Consider the following 25,594-nt stretch of genomic DNA (forward strand, 5'->3'; position numbering starts at 1 on the left):
TATCATTTGGCAAAAAAGGAATTTTGCGGTTGTCATTTCAAGGATTTACTGCATTTCTGACAGATTATCCATCTTTTACTCATCTTGCTGCCTGTTTATGACACTGCTGCGCTACATTTACAGATGCAAAATGTCATAACACCGTATAAACACTTCCATTCAGATAAAAATATGTCGCAAGTGTCTCCATACACTCGCAACCAACCAACCTAGATAGGCACAGGGAGCAACAAAACATGCACCCTTTGTCTACACAAACCAAACCATGAAATGAAATGAGATAACGACGGAATTCTACACAATATGAATAGGAACCTCTCTGGGATACTCTGAAACTGGTACCCAAAGATGAACAAGCTACACTCGCCAGAAATTCTTAATCCAACGAATCTGGCGGTGGCACTTCCTCTCCTTCCTCGTCGAAGGCTTCATTTTCATCAAGCATGTTCATCAGCATGGACACCTGCCCTTGGAGCATGGAGTTTTCTTTCTCGATCTCTGAGCGCTTCCTGCGCTCATCCGCGAGCTGCTTCTGCAGAAGCTCTAGCACCCGGGAATCCTCCTCTAGCTGTTCATTCAGCCCGCCAATCTCACGGTCCTGCCATGGCATTTTACATGATAATATGTATCAATTCATATATGATGCGAATTTGATAAAAAAAATTGTCTAACCTACTTTAGTTAGCTGCACTAGAGCAATGCTCAGTTCATAAACTAAGGATAGATAATGTTTCAGGCCTTCACCATGGATGCATTGCAATTACCAGAGAGAAAAAATATTACTGCATACATCCAGCATGGTATCATGCTAGTATGTGGTGGCAAATTAGTAAGAATCGTGAACCTTTCTGTTCATCTCCTGGATCGCTATCCTCCTCATGCTCTCCACCACGTCGACATTGACGAGCTTGCGCTTCTTGCCAACCAGCCATCCTTTGGGGTATGATGCAGGCTCAAAGTCTGGTGGTGGGAGCAGCATGCTGGCGGAGTTGCGCTTGCCATTGATTGGCTCCAGGGGCTCAAAGAGCGCCTTTCGCTTCTCGGATAGGTTAGCTTTTGGATCTGGATGATTAGCACCATCGTCAGCAGTAGTGCTTGCTGCATTTGCATCATCAATCTTCATGGAATCTTCATTTGTCGCTTCTCTGGTGGCGGCGGTCTCATCGTTAAGTTCTTGCACTTGCAAGCTCCGGCCATTGGCTGGAACATACATATTGTTAAGTCAGATTGAGTGAGTCAGTGCACTTACTCATCTAAAATCTAATGCATATATTGGCATTAGAAATGATCAGATGGAAGTTATTTAACTGATTACTAATAAGTTAGCAAGAATGAGTTCTGCTGCCATTTCACTGTATTGCAACCAGTGTATACCATCCTTGACAAAGAAGCAAAGATAGAAGGGACATCCATAATGACAGCGTGGAAGTGGAACATATCATGTGTCATTCCGTGCAAGATCCAGCGTGAAATTATCCTCAAAGGCTGTAGAAAGGAGATGGGCGTTGTTTTTAACAGTTGGATGTGCAAACTAATTTACTTTAATCTAAACTAATTGGTCATTCCGAAATACTAAAATGGTCGGTACCATCAGATAGACCTAACTTAACATCCTGATAGCAACTAGTATAAAATAAATCTGGCTCGGTAAAAAACACATCTCTCTCGAGCCTTGTGTTATGCCATAATTTAATCAGTGTTAACTATTAGGTCAATCAAGACCATAGATATCTCAGCCTAGCACATACTGTCATCTGCAGTACCAAATTAGCTTGCTGCCCTCACAATTAAGCTTTAGCTGCTACCTTACCGCAAAAGGCCAAAACAGCATAATATAGAAAGAGGACCAAAATTCCCATCTCATAACAGCAAGTTAATAACTGGGGGGAATATGATATAATTTCTTGCCGCAAGCATATTCGCACGGCCACTGCTAGTGCTAGTGCAGCGCCGGCACCTGCAGTTCGTTCGTTCCAGAAAATTAATCTTGGCGGTGAAGTCTAAGCAAAGCTAAAGCGGACAGCAGCACCCACCAGTTCTCCTCGTGGGAAGGGAACTATACCACCTAATTAACCTGCACCCCAGCTGGGCGTTAATTAACGAGGAGCAGTTAGATGCACCGGCGCATGATTAACGTGCCTTGACTCCGGATTATTGTACAGGAGTGTCGTTTCTACGGTGAGCTGACAATCATTACTTCGGTAACGAAATGGAGGTTGTTTCCAGGCCGTCGTCAGCTACCCTATGATCTTTCCTTATGAGAACTACGAAAGCGATGAACCAAAAGAAGAAGCAAACGAAACGAGATTGGTCCCTACAAAATTTCAGCTAGGAATTGAGCTGAGATTGACCAGAATCGAGAAGACGCTGGGTACTAGCAGAGAGCAGGGGAAAACAATATGACGATTCTCTATAAAAAAAAGCAGTTCAAACCAGCAGGATTCATGAATTAAATTTGCCTCAATTTGCAGGCGACAAGCAGCGGCCCTTAATTACCTGGCGCGGACCTCCTCCTCGCCTTCCAGAAAATCCGCGGGGGGTCGGCCGGCGACGGCTCCTCCATGCTCCCGGCGGACCAGCCCTTCCTTCCAATTAACCCCCTGCAGCAGCAGCTACGCTGAGCACGGAGAAGGAAGAGAAGCAGGAACGAACAGAGCGGATCCCTTACCTCTCCGCGTGCGCCGGACCTGCGTCTCGTGTCCCACCGGGCGAGCTCCAAACCTCTCTGCCTCTCGCTGCGCCGGTGTGTTGCGTTATCTTGTGGTTCTTCCTGGGTGGTTGCGCCCACGCGATCTCGTCTCGAGGGGGTCGCTGCGCCTGCGCCTTGGAAGCTACTCCCACTCCCGTTCCCTTTGGCCGTAACGCGTCCTTGACGGCGGTAGTAACTTTTAACGGCTGTGGGACGTAACCGCGCAGCAGCAGCAGCAGCAACAGCAACGGGCATCTACGGTTGCCCGGCAGCAACGACCAGTGGTACCAGGCATAAATATGGGTGTTCCTTTCCGGATCCTCTGTGGCCGTTCGAAGGGCACCGACCTCGGCTCCCTTCTGTACTAAAATCCGTTTATTTATCACGATATTACTCCATTCTTTTCGGTCATTGGAGAGTACGGGGAGCACGGGAAAGAAGAACGGAAAATCCCTGTTCAAATTAACGTGGCTGTACAAAATGCTTGCCTGTTACAGTACAAAAAAAAGGGTCCTATATGAATTAAAGAAAATCGATTTTTTTGAAGACGTATTAATAAATTAAGGAGAAGAAGTATTCAGGCGCCCGCCCGATTAGATTTTTGTGGACTTTATTTCCTTATCTAGATTTCTCTCCCCCCTCTCTATTTCTCTCAATGCTTTTCTTTTTTCCGAGTCTAGACGTGTTTTCTTCCTTCTGCATCGAGCGAGCGGCGCAAGCAGGCGAGACGGAGCTCGTGACCCCGCGGCCGGTTGCGGCGAATAGGCCTGGGCGTTCGGGTAAACCGAACCGAACCTTTCGGTTCTTCGGGTTTTAGGAAACTTCAGTTCTCTGAAAATGGCAACCGATCGGTTCCTTCGAAAATTGGGAACCGAACAAATTTGGCACCGAAAAATTCGTTTCGGTTTCGGTTATAACCGAATAGAACCGAATGCATCACAGATCAACATCACAAATTCACGAATCAACAAGAAAAATCGGATCGAGGAGAAATATGCATCACAGATCAACCAAAAAAAGAGAATTCGGTCCGGCATCACAGAACAAGACTGAGTGAATGAGGAGGATGCGAAGAACTTAGGAATTGAGGAGGAGGATGCGGCGAGTGATGGAGGGCTGGAGTGGAGACGGTAGCGCGCGATGGCGCGGGTTGGCTGGCGGCGGCGTGCTGCTACAGCGAGCTGGCGGCTAGGGCTGTACGGGAGAGGAAGTCTCCTGTTCGGGAGAGGAAGCCTCGTATGGAGATTTCGTGGGGTGATGGGCTGCCTGGTAGTTGTATTAGGAGGAGTTTTGGGCCTAGCGGTAGCTGGGCCGTCCTTGGTTAAAAATTTGGTTTTCGATTTTCTCGGTTAACTGAGGGTGATACCCGAATTGACCGAGATAATTTCGGTTTTTTCATATTGCCAACCGAATTTAGGACCGGTTTCTTCGGTTTCAGTCTATTCGGCTTCGGTTCCGGGTTTTTCGGTTCCGGGTTTTTCGGTTCGGTACATTGGTTCTCGATTAATATGCCCACCCCTAGCGGCGAAGACGGCAAGGGTACTCAGGTCCGAGCAAGAGATGATGCGACAAGGTGACGATGGAGAAGAGGTAAGCCCCGACAACCCAACTTAGGATTAGAGGGGTAGGGTTGGCCAGTCCGGAAAAAATCACCAGATCCCTGGCTTAGAGGGATGGCTGATGCGGCAGCGGCAACAGTTGGGGCCCCGTATTCCGCTGGCGCCTAACCGCGCGGACCGATTAGTTTTTTGTGGGGAAAAATCCGCCTGGGCCTACTTCCTTTCCTTATCTAGATTTCTCTCGTTCCACCTCTCTCTCGATGCTTGTCTTTCTTCCGAGTCCAGACGTGTTTTCTTCCTTCTGGATCTACCGAGCGGCGCAAGCACGCGAGTCAGAGCCCGCGCCCCTGCGGCCGGTTGTGTCGAAGATGGCAAGGGTGACTCAGGTCCGAGCAAGAGATGACGCGACAAGTTGGTGATGGAGAAGAGGTAAGCCCCGACAACCCAACTTAGGATTAGGGGTAGGGTTGGCCGGTACGGAGAAGACCACCAGATCCTGGGATTAGAGGGATGGCCGATGCGGCGGCGGCAACAGTTGTGGCCGCGTATTCAGCTAGCGCCTAACCGCGCGGCCCGATTAGTTTTTTTGGGAAAAAATCCGGATGGGCCCACTTCCTTTCCTTATCTAGATTTTTCTCGTTCCCCCCTCTCTTTCGATGCTTGTCTGTCTTCCGATTCCAGACACGTTTCTTCCTTCTGGATCGAGCGAGCGGCGCAAGCAGGCGAGTCGGAGCCCACGACCCCGTGGCTGGTTGCGGCGAAGACAGCAAGGGTGACTCAGATCCGAGCAAGAGATGACGCGACAAGGTGACGATGGAGAAGAGGTAAGTCCTGACAACCCAACTTAGGATTACGGGGTAGTGTTGGCCAGTCCGGAGAAAACCACCAGATCCCAGGCTTAGAGGGATGGCCAATGCGGCGGCGGCAACAGTTGGGGCCGCGTATTCCGCTGGCGCCTAGGAAAAAAATCCGGCTGGGCCCACTTCCTTTCCTTATCTAGATTTCTCTCATCCCCCCCCCCTCTCTCTCTATGCTTGTCTTTCTTCCAAGTCTAGACGTGTTTCATTCCTTTTGGATCGAGCGAGCGGCGCAAGCAGGTGAGTCAGAGCCCGCGACCCCACGGCCGGTTGCAGCGAAGACGGTAAGGGTGACTCAGCTCCGAGCAAGAGATGATGCGACAAGGTGACGATGGAGAAGAGGTAAGACCGACAATTAACCCAACTTAGGATTAGGGGGTGGGGTTGGCCAGCCAAAGGCCTAGCTCTGCGGCCCAAACAAGGCGACCTCCTCTCTTTTTCTTTTCTAAAATCGACCTCTCTTCATTATTTAATCTTTCTTTCAGAAAATAAGTAAGAACCAGACGATATATTCTAGAAACAATACAAATCAAATACGGAGTAATACAGAGTAACGAGCATGTTAATGCATGACATCCATGAGAAGTTCCCAGAAGTTGATGCTCATCCACACAGCATGCGAGATATTCAACTTTGAATTTTGATATGAGCCACATATGCCACCAATAATATTTCTACCAACAAAGACGAGACATTAACCATCTCCATATATGCATTCTAAAATGACTTCTTTTTAATCCTGTACCACAGATAATCCAGACAAATCGATGATACTGATTAGTGATCAGTGTGCTGTCGCAGAATCAAGACAAGCAATACACTGAGAAGGCTCGGCGAGGCCATATACAGCCTCGATGCAGCTGCTGTGAAATGTGTGATGGCATACCAGGACCGCCACAACTGGAGGAGCAGAAGCATCATGAACAGCGCCTCCCTGTGGCTGGAAAGCGACATCAAGCTTGCATAGCGCGCACCTTGTTCCCAGTGGCTCGATCGCTGGCGCAGGCACAGACGCATCATCATCCTCAAATAGAGCTGAAAATGAAATGGCGAAATTATGATTAACTCAACAGGTACGGGCTTAGACATTCACCAGACTATCTCTGCTTCGTACTGGGAAAAAACATGAATTAACGCTTCGGAGTAATCCAGTTTCTTGTGGTTCTTTTAACTAGCGTACTAGAATTTTACCTGGACCTTTGATGTGAAGCCCTGGTTGCGAATTTGCCAATTTATATTGCTGCAGCAGCTGCTCTTGCTGCTTGATTAACAACGCCCTTGTGTAAGCAGGATTTGAGAGAACATTGGAAGAATCCTTCACATTCCCAATTTGTAGCTTTGGTGTGACCATTGGACCGGGTGCACCAGCCAGCCCGCTGACCTGGCTTGTGGACACAGGTATCTTGGTAAACTTCTGCCGGTTATCAGTTTGCACCTGCTGTCTGGGCAATGTAATGACTGGAGCAACCAACTGATTGACCTGGCTTGTTCCCTTGCCAACAGCCTCTGTAATGGCTGGAGCAACCAACTGATTAACTTGTCTTGTTCCACCGGCAATAGCTTCTGTAATGACTGGAGCAACCGGCTGATTGACTTGGCTTATTCCACTGCCAACAGCTTCTGTAGTGATGTTAGAGTCTTTTGCAGTCTCGAGTTGCAGCTGATGAGCAAGCAATGGAGCAATTGACTGACTGACATCGTCTGTACCAGCAGGAGACCCGTTTGCCAACACACTGGCCGAATCCTTTCCTAGTTCAGTTTTTGGCTTCCCCACATACAGTGGAGCAGCTGATTTAGCACCCTGGTTTCTAGTAGTGGGTCTTCCTTTTGAGACTACATCAGAAGAGCTCTTGCCACTTTGCAGCTTCTTTGGTGGCGATGGGATGACAGCACCATCCAAGTGATCACCCTGGCTCGGGGATTCCTCAGTTCTGTTCTTTTTACCTGAATAGAAATAAAGTTAATCAAAGTTTGGAATATGATATGGATGATAAAATGAGTTCGCAAAGCCTGCAGGACTTCACCGCTGCAAACATTTCGGTTAGCTTTCAAAGCTGAATCTTTAGCAGCCTGGGAGGAAGCAACTCGCGAGCGCTTAGCAGTAGGGTTAGTTGTAGGAATGTTTGCCCGCTTTAGCTCTTCACTCGGAACAGCAGGCTGAGTAAGAGGCTTCCAGGCAGATCTAGTCGCTTCATGAGGGGTCCGAGAACGGGTTGCAGTGGCTCGTGATGCAGCTGACTGGGTGCTAAAGCAAGCATCTGGAGTACTTTGACAGCTGCTTGTGCTATTGACTCGTTCCTTGGCATCAGATGAAGCAGCAACAGCAGGAGGCATACGGGTCATAGACCGAGTAACAGGACGAAATACCTGCTGACAGGCAGGTGTGCTGCATGATGGCTCAGAGAGGCCGGAGTTGCTGCTCACTGGAATGGAAACCAAAAGTTAAAATACAACATTTAACATTATGTATCATATGGAAGTGTGCTGCTAGCTGATATTAACTTGATGAAGTGAGAAGGTATGGTTTAAAAAATATGGAAATATTCATAAGAAATAAAGCCACAAAACTTTATGCCAGTAGCAGCTTGGGAAATGAAAAACAGTTCCTAATAATATATAGGTGTCCAGTTCCTATAACAAACGCTGGCATTGGTACATATTGATCCAGCCTTAAATATAAAATACGTTACGAAGCAAATGGAACCAACTTTGAATTGCTAGACCATAATAGGAACAATAACCAGCTATGTTAGAGATGTCACATATGTGTAAACAAAAACATTGTCCCTATGAAATCCTAGTAACTAATCCATAATAGGAACAATAACTTCCCAGCATTCCGATAACTTAACACGTAGATAGGTTCCAGCATGAATAAATAACACTTCTGCACACTACTAAAGAAAGCCATAAACCAACAAAACACAAAGCATTGTTATGGGAAACAAATCAACTAGCAGCGCAAATTATCAACATATGTTCTTCACCTGCACACATACATTTCAAGCTAATCCGAAAAAGGACAGAATTCTACAAGACTGGCACCCAAGAAAATTAATCAGTTAAAAACAACCTAGTAAGAATTCTACAACCAATTTCCACAGAGTTACATCGATCTAATTGCAAATGCCCTAACTCAGCAATAGGAATTCGTGCACAAAATGAGCCATCAAAGGGACAAATCATTTATGACATTTCCCAGTTCCGCGGTAAATCCAATTCCAAGAAACATCTTTCCAGCTTCAGATTTCATTCTGATGCTCAACCTCTAATACCACCGTATCTATTGCCAATTTAAGAAACACCTAAATAACCTGTCTATTAATCGCCGTACACAAGGGTGGCAAAATTCTAGAGCCAAGATCAGGGCCCGATTGCGCAATACCAGATGATATTTCTCCATTCACAGCACCAGAACCACTTAATTGGGGAGAGATCAGTATCCGATCACGGTCCTCCCAGCAATCCATCCACCCTACGACACGAACCCATCGTCCTCAAGCACGCACATCTAAACGAAATCCCCCGGCCAAAACGACCGGTATTCCGCAATCATCCCAGCGCATTGCGTCGGAAACACCAGCCCGCGCTCGCTGGTAAAAGATCAACGCGGGATCCTATCAGGAATAAAAACCCGAAAACCCCCCCAATCCCGTGGTGGGGGGGATCGGCTGCCGCTGTTCTTACCGTTCTTGGCGGCGGCCGCCGGTCGGCTCGCGGAACCAGACGCGCGCGGCATTGGATTGGCGAATCGGCGGCGCAATCGAGAGAAATCCGAGGAGAAAGCCCTAAATTTATTCGATAATTTCCCTCTGTGTTTTTTTTTCTTTCGGGGGGTGAAAGGGGGAAGGGAGGAAAAGAGGAGAAGGGGGGACGCGGCGAGGGGAGGAAGACAAGAAAGACGGGGGAGAGGAGAGGGTTAGGAGATGGCGGCTTATATAGGCTTCGGATGTGAGACGTACGAGCTGGGCCCACGGCTCAGGTTGGCGAGGCGATGGTCTGTGCGGTGCGGGCGGCCGTGCCTTCCTGGAGGATGGGGCCCATGTGGAGGTGAAACAGCATATCTCACAGGATGCGATTGTGGTGCGGCTACTCTTCTCGGCCCAATTTCCTAATTACACAATTTTCTCATGCATAAAAAGTCGCAGAGCCACCAAAAATTCCTTCTTGCTTGAGAGATAACGAAAAGAAATTCTAGGTAGCATTGACATTGCACATAAACTCTTCATTGTTATGCCAAATTTTAGAATGGCTTGTATTGTGAGCCAACAGGAGTAACAACATCTATGTTGATGATTTTAAATGGATTGCAACCCACCATTGGTTCATCATGTTGACGGTGTTAAATTTTATTGTCTTCGTCGTTGAAAACTCGTGCATACCTTAAGAAGGTGTCACGGTTCTTGATGGTCATGATAAGTATGTTGTCAATTGTCCGTTACATGCCTCCGCAGATCAGGGCGGAGGCAGGAAAAGAACATAGAGAGGGCCAGAAGAGAAGAGATAATTTATTGGAAGGGCCGAAACATAAAAACTGAAGTTTATAGGATAAAATTGCAAAAATTATGAAGAAAGTTAACTACAAATTCCAAATCTTAATGGGGGCAGGGCCCGTGTGCCTGGGCGCTGCCTCCGCCCTTGCTTCAGACGGTTCTCGCGAGAGGATATTTTCGTGCCATCGAATCCACCCCAATACTTATCCATCTTTGAGCTGAGTTGGTCAGCTCACTAGAGGTAAGCTAACGAGAATGGAACGACATATAAAGTGAAATACTAGTAGAATTGAATACTGCTAGCGAAAAAGCATTTATATTTATTCTATCTACTCGGTTTTTATATGAGAGGGGATCACACCGCATGCGGGAAGTTTTTATGGAGCAACAATCTGACTTCATTAAATAGGTAACGGTTGGCAGCATGCCGGAAGAACTAAATCGGACAAAAATAACAAAGCTTCTGGATAATCAAACGGGCCACTCAAATGTTGTTCCGTTTGAAGGACTAGACAACTGTAACTTCTTTTGTTGGGATGGACAGTTGTAACTTCTTTATTATGGGAGATGAACCGTTGTAACTGTGAACTGCATGTACTCTTTTTTAAGTAAATCATGCCCAGTTGGCCTAGAAAAAAAGTAGCGGACGTGACTTAGCATTTCGTCGTGGATACTTTTTTTTAGAGGATTTCGTTGCCCACCCCATATCGTTAAAGGCCATTATCTTCAACCTCACCCCATAAACACAGCCCACACGGCGTGCAAAACAATCAGCAAACAGGCCATTTCCTCTCAAAAAGAGAAGATGCAGACAGCCCAATCTGTTCGCCGCGGGCTATCAGGTCACCCATGAAATCACCAATCCAGTGCCGGGCCTCCTCGCTCGCGCGCGGCAACCCGGGGTCTCTGCGGAGAGCCGAGGCGGGCAAGGAGGAGGGCTCGGCGGGATCAGGAGACGCCGCCGCCGCCCCCTCATCAGCCATCTCCGCTCTGGGGAGGAGGCCGCGGCCACGAGAATCTAGGTGAGCAGCGAGTCCCATGCTGTTTTTTTTTTCGCGGGGTTCGTGCTTGGTGGGGTGCTGTTCGGGGGCGCGCGCGCCATGTCTGACGCCCTTTCTGTTTGTTCTGTTTTACAGTGCTTGCAGTTGTTGTTTCGACTGGAAATGGAAATTCAGGTTGCTTGCAGGCGTCCCTTCAGATGCTCGAGGTTTCTCATACAGCAAGCGGTTCAGGTCAAGTCGGCCATGGTCGGCAATCAGCAGCCGCGTGGCAAATGATCTGGTGGCGTGGCTCACCGAGAGGAACAGGCGGTCCAATTTCATCGATCTGAATCCCGACGCAAACCCTGCAAAACCACAGCGGCGTCAAGGTTATTGTCCGGTCCCTAACCCAGGTCAGCAACTGCAACGGTACTGCAGCGGTTGATCACTCGAGTGCCAATTTCTTCTCGCTGAAGCGTGAGGCGGTCCATCCATAATCCATATAGTATCATTTACCAACCTATGCGAACATGATTGCTCTCAAGTGTACAGACAGCCGAAGCAAAAAGAGTCCCGCAGCTGCTTTTTTGCTGTCTATAACTGATCCCTGGACCCTGATGGTGGTAATTAACTTTGGTTTGGTGTTTTCCAGGCTATCGATGGTCACCCAGAGTGTAACAAACGGTCCAGCAAAGTCCACTTTATGACAGGGCGGATACTGCAAATTATCGGTGAAAAGGGGCATGGAGAGGGTAAATTAATGATCTGTGATCGATTGCACTAATGCCTAGTAACAACTGTTGCATTTTTCTAACCCCTCGTCAACCTTTGCCGATTTTCAGGTCGTCGATGTTGATACCCTAATCGATCCGAAGGGTGTGTATTCAAGGTCGTTGAAGTGTGATTTACAAAACGGAGTATGTTCACCCTCCGTTCCTATATTCTTGTCGTTGTTTTAGTACAAATTTGAACTAAAACAACGACAAGAACTTAGAAATTAACGGAGGGAGTAACTTGCTGGATCAGACCTTGTGGATGACACAATTATTCTCGTTATCTTAAATAAAGAGAAAAAGGTCCAAACTATCATGATACAGAGACACATTCGATATTGGATGTTTAGGGTAAATGATTTTCACCAAAACAGCACTGTTCTATCCATATTTGACCAGATATGACCTATGACAGAAAATATACTGGCTTCGTTGAATAGCAAAGGCTGCACGATTCCATTATTGCTTTCAGTCTGTTCATGATATCCCACAACAATGATCAAGGCACAACCTTGATGATTGCATGCAACAGCATGGTGCTCCAGTAGCCATAAAGTTTTCCTTAGAAAGGTATACCTCTTAGAAATCAAAAGTTAATGGTAAAAAAAAAGCATTTTGAATCTCTCAAAAGCAGTTTGCGTGTGTTCTAGAAAAAAAAAATAGTATGCTGAAGGTTCAGTACTTAAGTAACCATGGCTCTGCATCACTCAGCTTAAGGTAAATCCTGAAGGTAATAGCTTTTTGAGTACACAATTGTCCAATAAGTGAGGTAGATCTTGCGATTTTGTTTCTAAGGTATGACTAAATAAACTGTTTCCCTGAAATGTTAAGTTCCAGTAACAAAAGTTACAACTGGTGCCATATACCGTCGTTTAACCCACATTGGAATCCTGGTCGCACACCAGGACTTTCTGGCATATCATTATCATCCAAGTATGCTGTATAGCCTGTGAGCATTTACCAATTTAGCAAGACAGTGAGCGCATTGGACATTTCAACACGATGTGCATTTACTTGCAGATTCTCCATTTCTAGTATCTGACGCTGCAGAGCAGATGGCTTTAATTATGTGGCACTTTCAGGTTGAAATGTTGGATAGCCTATGATATTCACACCACATATCCAAGAGCTAATCTAAGTCCAGCAGTATGGACTATGGAGGCTACCCCTGTAAGTTCATCTATACCATTCTATGAACTGTCTGCTCCTAAAGTTAGCCCTACCGTATTTGGTATTCAGTCAATTTACTATCCCTTCCTCTTCCATATACAATGCTTTTTACTTAGTTGTCATTTGTTGCTTGGGTGGCAATCCCCATGACACAGTCCAGAAGCTCTGCATTTATTTGTGCCCTTAAGAGATTACTAAATCAAATGTCACATTTACCCTTATGCGCATTACTTTGTGCATCCACTAGTTTATTTGCAGGATCATGATTGTGGCATGTGATGACAATGGGAGTATGAGGTACTATGGTTACCTTGCTGTAACTAAAGATCCATGTGCGACGATTGACTTGTAGATTTATGGGCATTAGAACCAGAAAAACCACCCATTCCTGTTTAGTTTCTCAATATTTTTGCAATTTGTGATAAGTTTAAAGTTACACAATATGTGACATGATCTGCTGTTTTTTTCCCTTTACCTTTCCCTGCCATTACTGTTGTTATGGTCCCGGGTACATAGTTCCATTTGGACACATTGAAGTCATTCAGATATGCTATGATCTTCTGTTAATTACTAGGATGTACTGCATCAATTATTACAGAAATACACACGTTCGTGCATTCTTCTATAGAATTATAGCAGTACTGTCGTCTGGCATTAGTTATGGCTCTAATTAGAGCCGTAAAATATAGAGTATAAATTTCTCTTTTAAACTACAATTCGCATCTTAAATTTATATAGAGTATAACAGATGCTGCATCACCATAACTATCGCATAACTTTCCCATTTAGTTTCTAGCCGCTAACACTGCAGTGATACAAAGCCTACAGCTTCTTTGATATTATTTACCATCGCAGCCTAATTAATTAAGTTTGCTTGTTGGTACTATAATTTTGTGAAATGTTACCAGAAATGTGTATCCTTGTGATGCATTTGCCGTCTAGTTAAATGTAGCAGTAGTGTGCCTTTCTGATGCTGGTCCCAGGCTTGCCATAAATATGCAAATTTCCATTTCATCTCCAGGCTAAGCAAAGCTAGAATTCAGCACCGGAGGGTCCTGTTCCAGGCAGCCACATTTAAAGCCGCTGTGCTCCGTGGTTCTTCAAAGGTGAGATTTGTTGGTATCTCCGGTTCTGGTACATATAGATGGATCCTACTACGGATGAACTGATTATCAGATGAACAAGGGAGCAAAACATTTTGGAAGCGTCGTGCCAGGAGAGTAGACTTGTATTTGTAGTTACATAGCCATGAAGACTTGTTAACTCAACCTTTTCTTATTTATGAAAATAGTAAAAAAAATGCCCCATTTAAAATATTATCAGATGAACACGAGGCGCGGGTCTGTTTTGAGAATTAAGATCTGCGTAAATAACAGTCTCTCTTTCCTAATTGAGAGCATGATCTTATGATCCTTTAGGTAAAAGATGCTGCTCAATCTGCAGAGTGTCACGCTGACTTATTTTAGACGTCATTATGCAGCACTGTCGCACTGATGAACAAGCTGATGCGTGGATCATCTGTATTGCCGCGTTGGACTTATCATCTGAAATACCCTGCCTTTTGTTGGATGCACAATCAGGAGCTCCACTCTGGCTCTGCCTCCTCAGCTTTTAGCAGGCAATGTGAGTTGCATTCTCTACCTGGACCAGTCTCATCCAACTAGAAATCTGGCCATCCACCAATATGGCCGCCAAATCTGGCTTCCACTTTTAACAGTACTGTAGTTGGCAAAAGCAGAGGGCTATTTAGCAGCAGTAACTTGGTGAAGGTGCAGCTCATTAGGGCCATTACCAAACGTCCAAACCTACCACTACAACTCTACAAGAGTAGTAGCAGTGACTGCTAACTAGAGTTGTACTACTCCTAATCACTACAGTGGGAGTACTATTCTTAATGATTGATAACCCGTCTGTTTATAAATGCACGTAGTTCTAAACATGACAACGATTTTAAACATGCAGTTTCGACTGTTACTTTCATTGTAAACATGCCAAGTTTTTTTTTGACATTACAAAAAAATCCCCCCATGAAACTAACAATATTATTTTTCACATGACAAGTATTTTTATTTTTCATGTATATTACTGATCAAAGTTGGAATAATTTGACAGTAGACTTTCTAAATCACCAATCTAGTAGTATTTCCTAACCGATCCAAAGTGGTATAGTACTCCTCTTCCAAGTTTAACACTGCTGCTGCTCCCTCTGCAATATGCATGCTTTCTTTCCCTTGCCGTGTTGTGTCTCTGGCTGGCCAGCATTTCTGTAGCGGAAGCATCCACCTATTTACCACTTATCACGGACCACTTGGCTCCAGTAGGGTTTAAACCAAGCAGCTTTCTATTGACATGGACACCTTGCCCTTTTGCAGGTGACCTGAGCCGCGTCTGTGTATGCTGTGCTGTGTGCCACTGCCAACCCTCTCAGCGGCTCCCTCCAGTTAAAAGGGGACCTCCTGGTACGACCTCTCCCTGTTTCCTCCTTGTTTTGTTTTTTGCTTTCACTTTTATCGTACCCCCCAAAAAACAAGGTCCGGCCTGTGACTTCGCACCGGGAATGTCTTTGTGCTGTAGCTGACGGCGACATCGCAGCAGCTTAATTGCTAAAGTATATATTACTTGCCATGTTCGCAAGCAAGTCTATAACTTAGGATTTAGGAGGCTGTTCTGTTTGTAGATACGCTAGTAATAATAGTAATCGTGTAAGATCTCCTTAAAAAATATGCATGCAAGATCGCGAGCTAGCTAAGCTAGGCATGATGTGAAATGCCGGCACATGCCGGCTATGTGGGTTATTGTATTTGGGTAAAGTGTGGGCTTTAGAATTGAAATATTGGAGAGGACATGCGAGCTGAACCGCACCCTGTTGGCAAGGCTTGTTGTGGTACAGCTTGCTTGCTCGGGTTCAATCTTTGAATAGAAATTTATTTAACTGACCTCTGGTTTAGATCAAACACTCTTTTCACTAAAACGTGCACATGTATAGATATACCGTGTTCATTTAGCGGGCAATTTTTATGCTGGTGATGGTGTCTGCTGACAAATGAACACAGCTTTATAATATGTTTTCACAACTGTTTTCGAAGAATGCACTATGGTTGGATAACTACAGAATTATACTGTGTGTGAACGCACAGTATAGCCAATATAATTTTCATCAAGATTTATATGGGATCCAAGAACACAAGGGATAAATGATTATGGGAGGTGTGTGCGGATCAGAATTACACATGCAAAAAATACTTGCAATGTTTGTATGTTTTGTTTTTTAAAATCGGAAACTGATTTCATGCGACAGTATTACAAAAGTATTTAGTCAATGCCAGAGAGGGTGGAATCGATCTGGAGTTATATAAGTTTTTTTGTTAAACGCCCCTGCCTCCCCTATGATAGCAACAGGCTGGAAAGTTGAAACCTAGTACTATCTAGTAGAACAAAAAGTGGAAAGGAGATCTCATTATGTGTACTGATCTCATTAGAAAATGAATCTAATACTCTCTCCGTTCTTAAATTCTTGTCGTGGTTTTAGAATATCAAGTTATCTCATGGACATGTAGGGTGAGGGCAAATTTTGTTTTTTACTCGGGGCCAGGGCAATTGTTAGCTGAATTGAAAAATGTAAGACAGGCGCACTGCTTGCTGATCATGTCAGATTTCGCAATTTAAGGCAGAAAAGAAAAAGGAGAAATAGCCAACCTGGTTCTCTCAACCCATTGGTGGTATTCAAACATCTCGAGCATCTACTCCCAGTGAATTTATTTTACAAACCAGCTGAAAACCCTTGACTGGAAAGGAAAAAGAGTAAGGGCCTTTTGATTCATAGGATTGGAAAAGTAAAAGAATAGGAAAAATGTAAGATTGCAATGTCATGTTCACTTGAGCTCTATAAAATTTTGTTTGCATCAAAGTTTGTTTGATTGGACCAAAAGATTTATTCGAAAAGGTTGGAGTGAATGTAAATTTATGGAATGTAGCACAAATAATTTTTTAGGAAAAATTTCTATAGGATTTAATCCTACGAATCAAACGATCAACATAGAATTTATTTTTTTAAGGATTTCAAGCCTTCAAAATTCGTATGTAAATCCTTTGAATGAAAGGAGTCCGGAGAACAGAGATTCGGAAGAAAGGTGCTTGCCACAGGGAGGACTCCTTTTCTCCCCCAACAGCAACACAACGGTACGATCTCATCAGTGGGCGAGCTGGTGGCCGTAGTAGACCGCCGTGGAGCGCCGTGCCGTGCAAGTTTTTAAATCACTCACTTAGTACTCCTAGATACAATATCAATTTCGAACTCATTAATTAAACACTGCACTCAGCAAGAAGAAAAGAGAAATGATGCTTCTAATGAAGACTACATAGGAGTAGCCACTTATTACTAGCCAGTGTGATCCCAGTGGAGGAGAAGCAAGCAAAAAAAATTGGAAAGGAAAAGGTGGAAAGCGGGGAAATGTACCGGGTTTCCGGTATTTATATGTTTGTTTACAGACTTTTAACCTTTAATTAACTCCACCATTTATTACTGTGAAATAATAAATTGTTTTTATATTTATTTATGTATGCGCTCCGCTCCCTCCAGGAGGAGCAAACAGCTTCCTCCCACCCACGTTGCTTTTCTCGGGGTAACCGCGAGAGCGGGAGGGACCCGTCCCGGTCGGTCTCCGTCTCCATCTCCTTCTCCCTCGTCTCATCTTCCCTTCCCTTACCTTGCCTTCCCCGCAGGGCACGCACGCCCTAGAAAGCTTCGCCGATCGAACCCGCGGCCCCGACGACTTGGACTCCTTCGCGCGACCCGGACGACTTGGATTCCCCGGCGTCGATCGAGCCACGAGGTCAGCGTCGTCAGGTCCGCCTCTCCTTCTCCATTGAATTCTCGCGCCGGCAGCGTCGTGGCCGCCTCCCTCTCTCGTTCGCGGCGGTTTTGGGGGTTCGTGCAAGCGGCTTTTTGTCCGGGCGGGGGCGCATGCGGGGCCATTTTTCCGGGGAGACGAAGCTGCCGCTAGCTGCGGCGCGATTTGTTTTTGTCTCGGATCGCTTGTCGTTGAACGCCGTTGGAATTCGCGAAAGCTGGGGAGTAAGATGTTTCGTCCTCTCTATCTATCCCCAGGACGGCAGGGCCCGGCCACCAAATTCCGCGACCGATTTCTCCCAATAATTTCCCCCATCGATCCATCCACGGGTCCGTAGTTTTCTCTTCTTCTTTTTTTTTGTCCTGATGATGGCGAATGGCTAGCGGCGGCCTGGAACGAGAGGTACTCGTCGGCTTTTCTCTTGGAGCATATCCGTTTCCTCGCGTCGGTTTCCTTGGCTGCTCTACGACGAAGACGAAGAAAGGAGAAGGCGAGAGAGAACGATGAGGCCCCGCCATCTGCCGCTCAGCGCTCCCTTAGCTAGCCGTTGCCACGCTTCTCCTCCCCAACGGCCACATTTTGTCCCCTCTCCTCCCCGGTGGCTGGTGGATTTCGTTCTTTTCAGTTTTCACCCAGCGATTTTTTTTACTAATTACCACCGATTTTTTAATGCTTTTTTTACCCGCTCGAAAGAGAAAGTTCCCCCGCTCCCATTAGTTTAGTTTAATGTAACGAGGACTCACTCGCTTCGCTTGCCTAGTTGCCTGTTGTACTAAAGCAATTTAGTTGTAATTTAGTCGCCTCGTCCGTCCTTAACCCCAGGGAAGTCGCGGCTCCTCCCCCGCCCCACCCCCATTTAATCCGCTTCTCTCTCTGTTCTCTCTCTGGGGGCGTGGCAGCTTGGCTTCGCCATTACTCGGCTTGCAGGAGCCGGCCGTGGAGTTCCCGTGAGTTGGAGGAGGGAGGAGCAAAGCCTAGACACTAGCCCGTCGTCACGTCACCACCACCAACCCGCTCCCCTCCCTCCCGAAAGAGACGCTCCGATTCATTCATTCCTACGACGCGTAGAAAATTGCGAAAGGGGAAGAGGAGGAGAATTCCTTCCGGTCCCTCCACCCCCTCCCCTTTTTTCTTTTGCACACCAAATCAATCCCATTGCCGGGGCGTCGATCTGGTCCGTGCCCTGCGGCTGCCTAAAGCGTTGTTGAATTCTCCTTCTTCTGCTTGTGCGAGATTGATCGATTTTGGGAGCTAAACGTTCGGTTGTTTGTTGTTGCTTGTGGTGTGGCAGGCACTGGCGGGTGGCGCTGTCAATGCGGGTGGATTTGAGCCCGGGCGGTGGTTGCGCGGATGGACGCCTGCGGAATTCGGGCGCCGGGGGCCGTGCTGCTGCGGAAATCTGAGCTGCCGGCGGAGAACGGTTATGCTAATAATGGTCACGACGATGCGGCGGTGAGGCGCAAGACGGCGCCGGCGACCCCGAGGAGGCACCCGTCGCCGATTGCTGGTCGAGGGTCGGCCCCGGCGGCGCCTGCTAACCCGAGGAGGCATCCGTCGCCGAATGCCGGTAGGTCGTCGGCTGGGTCGCAGGCGAAGAGGTCCGACTCCACCGAGCGGAGGTCCGCGAGCCCGTCGAGGCTGGCTTCCGGTGGCTCGAGGGCGAGCACCCCATCCAGGATCTCTGCCCCGTCGTCTCCGTCGTCCGCGCCTTCCAGCCCGTCTTCGTCGTCCTCCAGCTCGTCCACGCCGGTGCGCGATGCCATCTCGGACACGCAGAGTGCTCCGAGGAGGTTGTCCGGTGGCGGTGGCCGGGTTCCTGATGGGCTGTGGCCGTCAATGCGGAACCTCTCTTCTTCTCTCCAGCTCGAGTCAAGAGCAGGGAGGACCAGCAGTTTTTCCGCAGATCAGACCAGGACGAGGGATGCGTCGGTAGCTGACAGGAAGAGGAGTCCGATGAGAGGGAGGAGTGCCACTGAGCAGCCAGAGAATCCGCACGCCAAGGTGATTGACCACCATCGCTGGCCTGCAATGATGGGGGGCAGGGTGTCTGGGAACGCAATGTCGAGGAGTGTGGATCTCACTGACAAGATTAACAGGTCAGCTCTGTCGTCGATTCGATCACGTGGCAGCGTTTCACCAAAGGGAGGATCAATGTCCTCTGCCTCAAGTGCCCTGTCAAGAAGCATTGATCTTGCTGATAAGATCGATCGGTTAGTGTCTTCATCCGTTTCATCACGAGGGGATTCCCCAAGGACATCATCTGCTTCAAACGGCACACCTGATGCATCAAAAATCATAACTGATGGTAAAGATGTCAAACCTGCAGCCTTGCCGATTCCATTGCAAGGGATTTCTCCTGTAAGAACAGCTGTATCAGGTGGCACAAGGGCCCTGTCGAAGAGCATGGATCTTACTGATTCATCACCTGGTATTTCACCAAGTGCGTCAGTATCAAATGTGTCTAATGCTACATCACAAACTGCAAAATCTTCTGAGAAACTGATTGGACGAGCCTCTTCCCCAGCCGCATCACGAGGACGTTCACCTAGAACAGCAGCACCTGGTGGCATTGGTACTCTATCAAAAAACACTGATATCCCTGAGAAAGATAAGAGGCCAGCTTCATCTAGAGGGAATTCGCCGAGAAGACGACTTGTTTCTGATGGTGTTAATGCAATTGTGAAAAATATGGATTTTGCAGAGAAGGATAGCAAAACAGTCACCTCGTCAGTTCCATCTCGAGGGGTTTCCCCAAGAAGATTTGCTTCTGATGGGGTTGATGCTATTCCAAGAAGCACAGATTTTTCTGAAAAAGATAGCAGACCATCCACATCATCTTCACTGCGTGGGGTCTCTCCACGAAAAAGGCTTGCTTCTAATGGTATCAATGGTATGTCGAAAGGGATGGACTTTGCTGATAAAACTAACACGCCATCAGCCTCTTCAGCTGCATCACGAGGTATTTCACCGAGAAATCAATTGGTATCTGATTGTGTTGGTACTACATCAAAAGTCATGGATTTCGCTGATAAAGATAATAGACCATCGACCTCATATGCTGCATCACGAGGCATGTCACCAAGAAGAAGGCTTGCATCTGATGGTGCTAACTCTGCTTCAAATAACATCAACTTTGCTGAAAAGGATGCCAGAACTGTGCTCTCTTCAGCTGCATATCGAGGGATCTCAACAGTAAGACGTCTTGCGTCTGATGGTGCTGATACTATATCAAAGAATATGGATGTTCCTGAGAAAGATGTCAGACCTACTACTTCATCTACTTCAAGAGGTCTTTCACCAAGAAGACGACTCCCCTCTGATGGTGTCAATGCTATATCAAAGAATATAAATCTTCCTGAGAAAGATGTCGGGCCAGTTACTTCAGCTGCTTCAAGAGGTCTTTCACCAAGAAGACGGCTTGCCTCTGATGGTGTATCAAAGAGCATGGATCTTTCTGAAAAAGATACCAGACATGTCACCTTATCGGCTGCATCGCGGGGGGTTTCGCCAAGAAGAAGACTCGTCTCTGATAGTGTAGAATCTATATCAAAGAGCTCAGATTTTATTGAAAAAGAAACCAGATCTTCCACTTCATCAGTTGCATCACGAGGCATTTCACCGAGAAGACGACTTGCCTCGGACGGTGTCAATACTTTATTGAAGAGCACTGATTTTGCTGGTAAAGACTACAGGCCATCAACCTCATCAGCTGCATCGCGAGGGACTTCACCCAGAAGCAGAGTTGCCTCTAATTCCATAGACGCCCTATCGAGAAGCATCAATTTTGCCGACAAAGGTAGCAGACCATCCACCTCATCAGGAGCATCACGTGGGACTCCACGGAGAGGCGGGCTTGCCTCAGAGGGCATCGTGGATACTGTTGACAAAGGTAGTGCACAGTTCCAATCATCAGCTGGATCTGGTGAGACTTCAAACAGTAGACTGCATGGTACCAATGCTCAAGTAGAAGTCATCCAATTTGCCGAGGAAGTTAATTTGGTAACTCCAGATGGTTGTAGTGGTGATGCTTCAGAAAACTTGGATTCTGATAATGTAGGCACATGTGCATCATCCTTGTCCATTGCAGTGCAAGATAGACCGCCAAACAGCTCTATTTCTGATGGCAGTAAGGATATGTTACAGAGTGTGGATGCAACTCAAAAACATAACAGAGCCATGTCGGTAAAGATTCCATCTCGAGGAACTTCTCCAAGAAGGCGTCTTGCATCTGATGGCATTGATACTATACCCAAAATCATGGATATCACTGAGAAAGACAAGAGACCCATAACCATGTCAGTACCATCACGCGGAATGTCACCAAGAAGGACAGTAAGATCGGATACTGCTAATATAATGTCAAAAAGCATGGATTTTTCTGAGAAATGTAATGAGCCAATATCTTCAGTAATTCCATCACGATTGGTTTCTACAAGAAGAATACTAGGACCAGATGGTGCTAACGCCATGTCAAGAAGTGTGGATCTGACTGATAAAATGAGACAACCGATCTCTTCAACAGTACAATCATGTAGAGTTTCACCAAGAAAGATGCCTTCTGCTTATAATAGAGTAAAAGGAACTGAACTTTTGTCAAGCGATGTTGGCCCGGGTTCTGCCGATGATGAAAGTCAAGAGGAGAATGCTGGTTCAAGTCCAAACGCAGCTTCAAATAATTCAGAAAAAAATGCACCTCCAAAGCAGTTGGCAAGAACTTTGTCTTCACCATCACGTGGTCTATTACGCCCTTCATCACCGACCAAGGCTTCATCAACGTCATCATTTGCCTCTAGGAGGTTGCCAAGCCCATTGAGGATTAGACCTTCAACACCTGTCTCACCATGTAGTTCTGGTAGATCCGAATCTCCCTCTTCTATTCTGAGTTACATCGGTGATGCAACAAGAGGAAAGAAGAGCCCAAGCCACATGGAAGATGCCCATCAGTTACGCCTCTTATATAACAGGAACTTGCAGTGGCGTTTTACGAATGCTTATGCAGATGAAATGCTATCAATCCAGAAGATGGGTGCTGAGGTGAACACTCTAGCATTAGTACTTCCCATTACACTATCAGCGCCCATTTATCTTGCATATTTATTTTGCCATATCCTGTTATGAATTTGGAGAAAATGATATCTAATGTTTTGTCTAAACTCAAGCTCCTTTCGCTCTGTTATGTTGTCATTCTTATGCGTATTCAGGCTGTATATATGCTTAGCTCATTTTCTTACTTGATTTATTCTCTTGAAGCAGACTATGCTCTACAGTGTATGGGATACTAACTCAAGGATGGCTGACTCTATGGTTATGAAAAGGAGTTATGTACAAAGGCTAAGGCAAGAGGTCAAATTGGGAATAGTATTGAAAGAGCAAGTAAGATATGCTGACATCTCTGTTATTTTCATGGATCATGCGGGGCACTTTTTTTTCTTCTACATTGTGATTGTGCAAGGGTTTATATAATAAATTACAAATGTGGCATTCTGTTTAAAACATTAGTGAAATGCCTTGTTCTGTCCGAACAAATGCATCCTCACTGAAGTAGCTGGAGAGGAAGGAATTTCTTACCTTGCTTTTTTTAGAAAAATATAAGAAATTGGGTGTTAAATTTCTTACCATGCCTGTTTTGTCGGGATAAATTGTCCTACTAAAATAGTTGCCCTGTTTGTAGAAATATGTTCATTGTACAGAAATGTGGGGGACTTATATCTCCATTTCCAAACCCTGCCACTGGTGGAAAACTTCATTTTACATGTTCTGAACTAGTATTTCATTAAGTAAATTCCAACATATGTACTGTTTGTATGAAAGCTTGTGTTGCTTTTTAAGTGTGATCTCACAGTTGCATCCGTCATCATGATGCAGATGGACTACCTCGACCACTGGGCAGCATTGCAAACAGATCATTCTACTTCTTTGTCTGGTGCAATTGAAGCTCTTAAAGCAAGTACATTGCGTCTTCCAGTTACAGGAGGAGCAAAGGTATCAATAATTCTCCCCCAAGACATGAACCATTCTAGAATTAGATAGCATAGTACTTGAAGGTGACTACCGTAGAGAAAAGCTAACCTGTCTTGTCTACATTCTAAACAAGATTATAAATTTTGCTTTCTTTATCTGTGAAATGTGAAATGATGCTTATTTTGTACCTCTTGCAGGCTGATGTACTTACTGTTAAGAACGCTGTCAGTTCAGCAGTTGACATTATGCAAGCAATGGGCTCATCTGTTTGCAACTTGCTATCAAAGGTAAAAAATAGCAAGCCTTTTACTGCTATTGCTGCATAACAATCCACATGGCCATTTTGTTGACCAGGGAAACAATGTTAGTACTTGAAGGAAATTTAACTACTCCCTCTGGCCGGAATTACTTGTCGAAATATTACACGTATCTAAACGCTTTTTAAACATAGATACATCCATATTTGGGCAAATTTGAGACAAGTAATATGGGTCGGAGGGAGTACTCTTATTAGAACTTAAAATATTCAGGTTGTTCTTTCCTTCAGTTTCTACTCTGCCATACCGTTGCTATTTTTTTTCTGAGTTTTGTTACTGATGGAATGGGACGATTGTTTTCTATTATTGCTACACAATTTAGATTGATTCATTAATTGTCAACTCCTTTCGGTAATTAAGCATTTTCAATCAAGAACAGAGGCCTTCAGGTGACTCTAACCATTGATTCTGCTCTGCAGCTACAGGCTACACATTCTCTGGTTACAGAACTTTCATCTGTTGCTGCTAAAGAAAGCACCACACTTAATGAATACAGGGAACTCTTGGCTACAGCTGCAGCACTACAGGTACAAGCATGATGTTATTTTATTCATCTCATCATTATGTTGTTGTTTCCACATATCAAATATACTTGTTTAACTTGTAAAAACACATATGCATGCATAATTTATCTATTTCTAATGACTGTCCTTGCCACATAAGCGTGGTGTTGAGCTTTTCTACTTCCACTTCAAACATCTTTCATTTGATTACTATATCACCGGATCTCTGATCACCCACTTTATTATTTGCGGAAAGTCTTTGTGTACGACTCAATTCTTACGATTTCATTACGATATCATCAACAATCTACTAACTATGCTCAGCCCAAAGCCCAGGCCCAGGTGGCAACGCTGTTTGTTTGCTTGGCATCGTAATGAAATCATATGAGAAACATTGTACATATACTACAGTAGGGTAGTATACGCTGCTCTTCCAGGCTTCAAGCTGCGAAAAAGAAGAATATCCTATGTTGTGTAATGTAACTTATGCCCTATTTTCCTCTGAACAGGTCCATGAGTCCAGCCTAAGGACACAACTCATACAACAAACAGAGTGAACAATTTTATGTCGTTTATGTCTAACTAAGAAGATAGAGGTAACACAACATTGATTAGTTTTCTGTAACTGTACCGTCCATATGTGTATCTTCAGTTTCATTTTACCCACCTCCCCCCAGTCTCTCCTCTTCTTCCTTTTTTTCCTTTTCTTTTAGGTAGTACCTCCCAAATTTTTTTTTCATTTCTACCTCCCATGCCCTTTTCTGTTTGTACAACTTGCATGGATGAGAAGTGCAGGAAATCCATGACGTGAGCCTGTCAATGTCATTGTTTTCTTTTGTATAGCAGCCCACAAACTGGGGATGTCTACGTGCCAGAAACCGCAATCTTGTTGTAAATTATAGCGGTTCTCTGCCTTTTGTTGTAATGCCTTTCACCATCCTACTTGTATTGTGGTAACACCGTAGTAGGAGATTATCTATTGCAGGTTCCCAGTCCAACAAGGGGTGGTAACCATAACCTCTAATCTAACACTGTAGAGTAGATGACAGGTTCCTGGCATACTGACTTCATTAACCTACACATTGTAGTCACCATGTCAAGAGATGATGGCGATGCTTCCTTGATATGAAATTGTTCCAGATGTGTGAAGTGTTTTCCCATTTACTCCTTTTTGTAGCTGCCAATTCCTGAACTGTATGACCTGTTGTGATTTTGGTGATATTTTGTGAAGTACTTCCAAGGTTTCATGCACATGGAGGCACCGGTATGCTGTCGCCTGTTGTGCATGAGTGAATCTTGCACTGGTGGTGGTACTTCAGTTGATGTCGATAGCTGAACATAATTTGGTCCCCAAAGGATGTAGTGCTGGTTTAAGCATTACGCCATCTTCGTGCATTGCTTAGGTTGATGGCTATTGGTTAGCCTATATTCCCTCCTTTGGA

General features: G+C 45.5%; 3 protein-coding genes across 10 annotated transcripts; 1 reads left to right on the forward strand and 2 right to left on the reverse strand.

Annotated features, from left to right (window-relative positions):
- Positions 1-53: 53 nt before the first annotated feature.
- LOC100826239 (protein HEADING DATE REPRESSOR 1) lies at positions 54-3,334 on the reverse strand. Its single transcript, XM_003570243.4, has 4 exons — positions 2,669-3,334; positions 2,497-2,600; positions 845-1,200; positions 54-598 (listed from the first exon to the last, which is right to left on the reverse strand). Exons 2-4 carry the CDS (start codon positions 2,561-2,563, stop codon positions 377-379), a joined length of 645 nt encoding a protein of 214 aa, XP_003570291.1. The 5' UTR covers positions 2,564-2,600; positions 2,669-3,334; the 3' UTR covers positions 54-376.
- A 2,267-nt stretch (positions 3,335-5,601) lies between these two features.
- Positions 5,602-9,001, reverse strand: LOC100825015. Its single transcript, XM_010237610.3, has 4 exons — positions 8,793-9,001; positions 7,130-7,528; positions 6,297-7,049; positions 5,602-6,140 (listed from the first exon to the last, which is right to left on the reverse strand). The coding sequence occupies exons 1-4, from the start codon at positions 8,842-8,844 to the stop codon at positions 5,890-5,892; spliced, it is 1,455 nt and encodes a 484-aa protein (XP_010235912.1). The 5' UTR covers positions 8,845-9,001; the 3' UTR covers positions 5,602-5,889.
- Positions 9,002-10,339: 1,338 nt separating this feature from the next.
- Positions 10,340-25,301, forward strand: LOC104583833 (mucin-5AC). 8 transcript variants are annotated; one of them, XM_024461822.1, is made up of 15 exons: positions 10,340-10,620; positions 10,735-10,967; positions 11,231-11,330; positions 11,421-11,495; positions 12,434-12,521; positions 12,769-12,818; positions 13,543-13,627; positions 14,002-14,144; positions 14,894-14,980; positions 18,663-22,405; positions 22,625-22,744; positions 23,237-23,353; positions 23,530-23,619; positions 24,069-24,176; positions 24,662-25,301. In XM_024461822.1, exons 10-15 carry the CDS (start codon positions 18,722-18,724, stop codon positions 24,707-24,709), a joined length of 4,167 nt encoding a protein of 1,388 aa, XP_024317590.1. In that variant the 5' UTR covers positions 10,340-10,620; positions 10,735-10,967; positions 11,231-11,330; positions 11,421-11,495; positions 12,434-12,521; positions 12,769-12,818; positions 13,543-13,627; positions 14,002-14,144; positions 14,894-14,980; positions 18,663-18,721; the 3' UTR covers positions 24,710-25,301. The 8 variants fall into 8 exon arrangements, with proteins under 8 accessions (XP_024317590.1, XP_024317587.1, XP_024317591.1 ...); XM_024461819.1 differs by having other exon boundaries at positions 11,421-12,521; XM_024461823.1 differs by lacking the exon at positions 12,769-12,818.
- The last annotated feature ends 293 nt before the right edge of the window (positions 25,302-25,594 follow it).

This window comes from Brachypodium distachyon, chromosome 3, assembly GCF_000005505.3.
Source record: "Brachypodium distachyon strain Bd21 chromosome 3, Brachypodium_distachyon_v3.0, whole genome shotgun sequence".
Classification (NCBI taxonomy): domain Eukaryota; kingdom Viridiplantae; phylum Streptophyta; class Magnoliopsida; order Poales; family Poaceae; genus Brachypodium; species Brachypodium distachyon.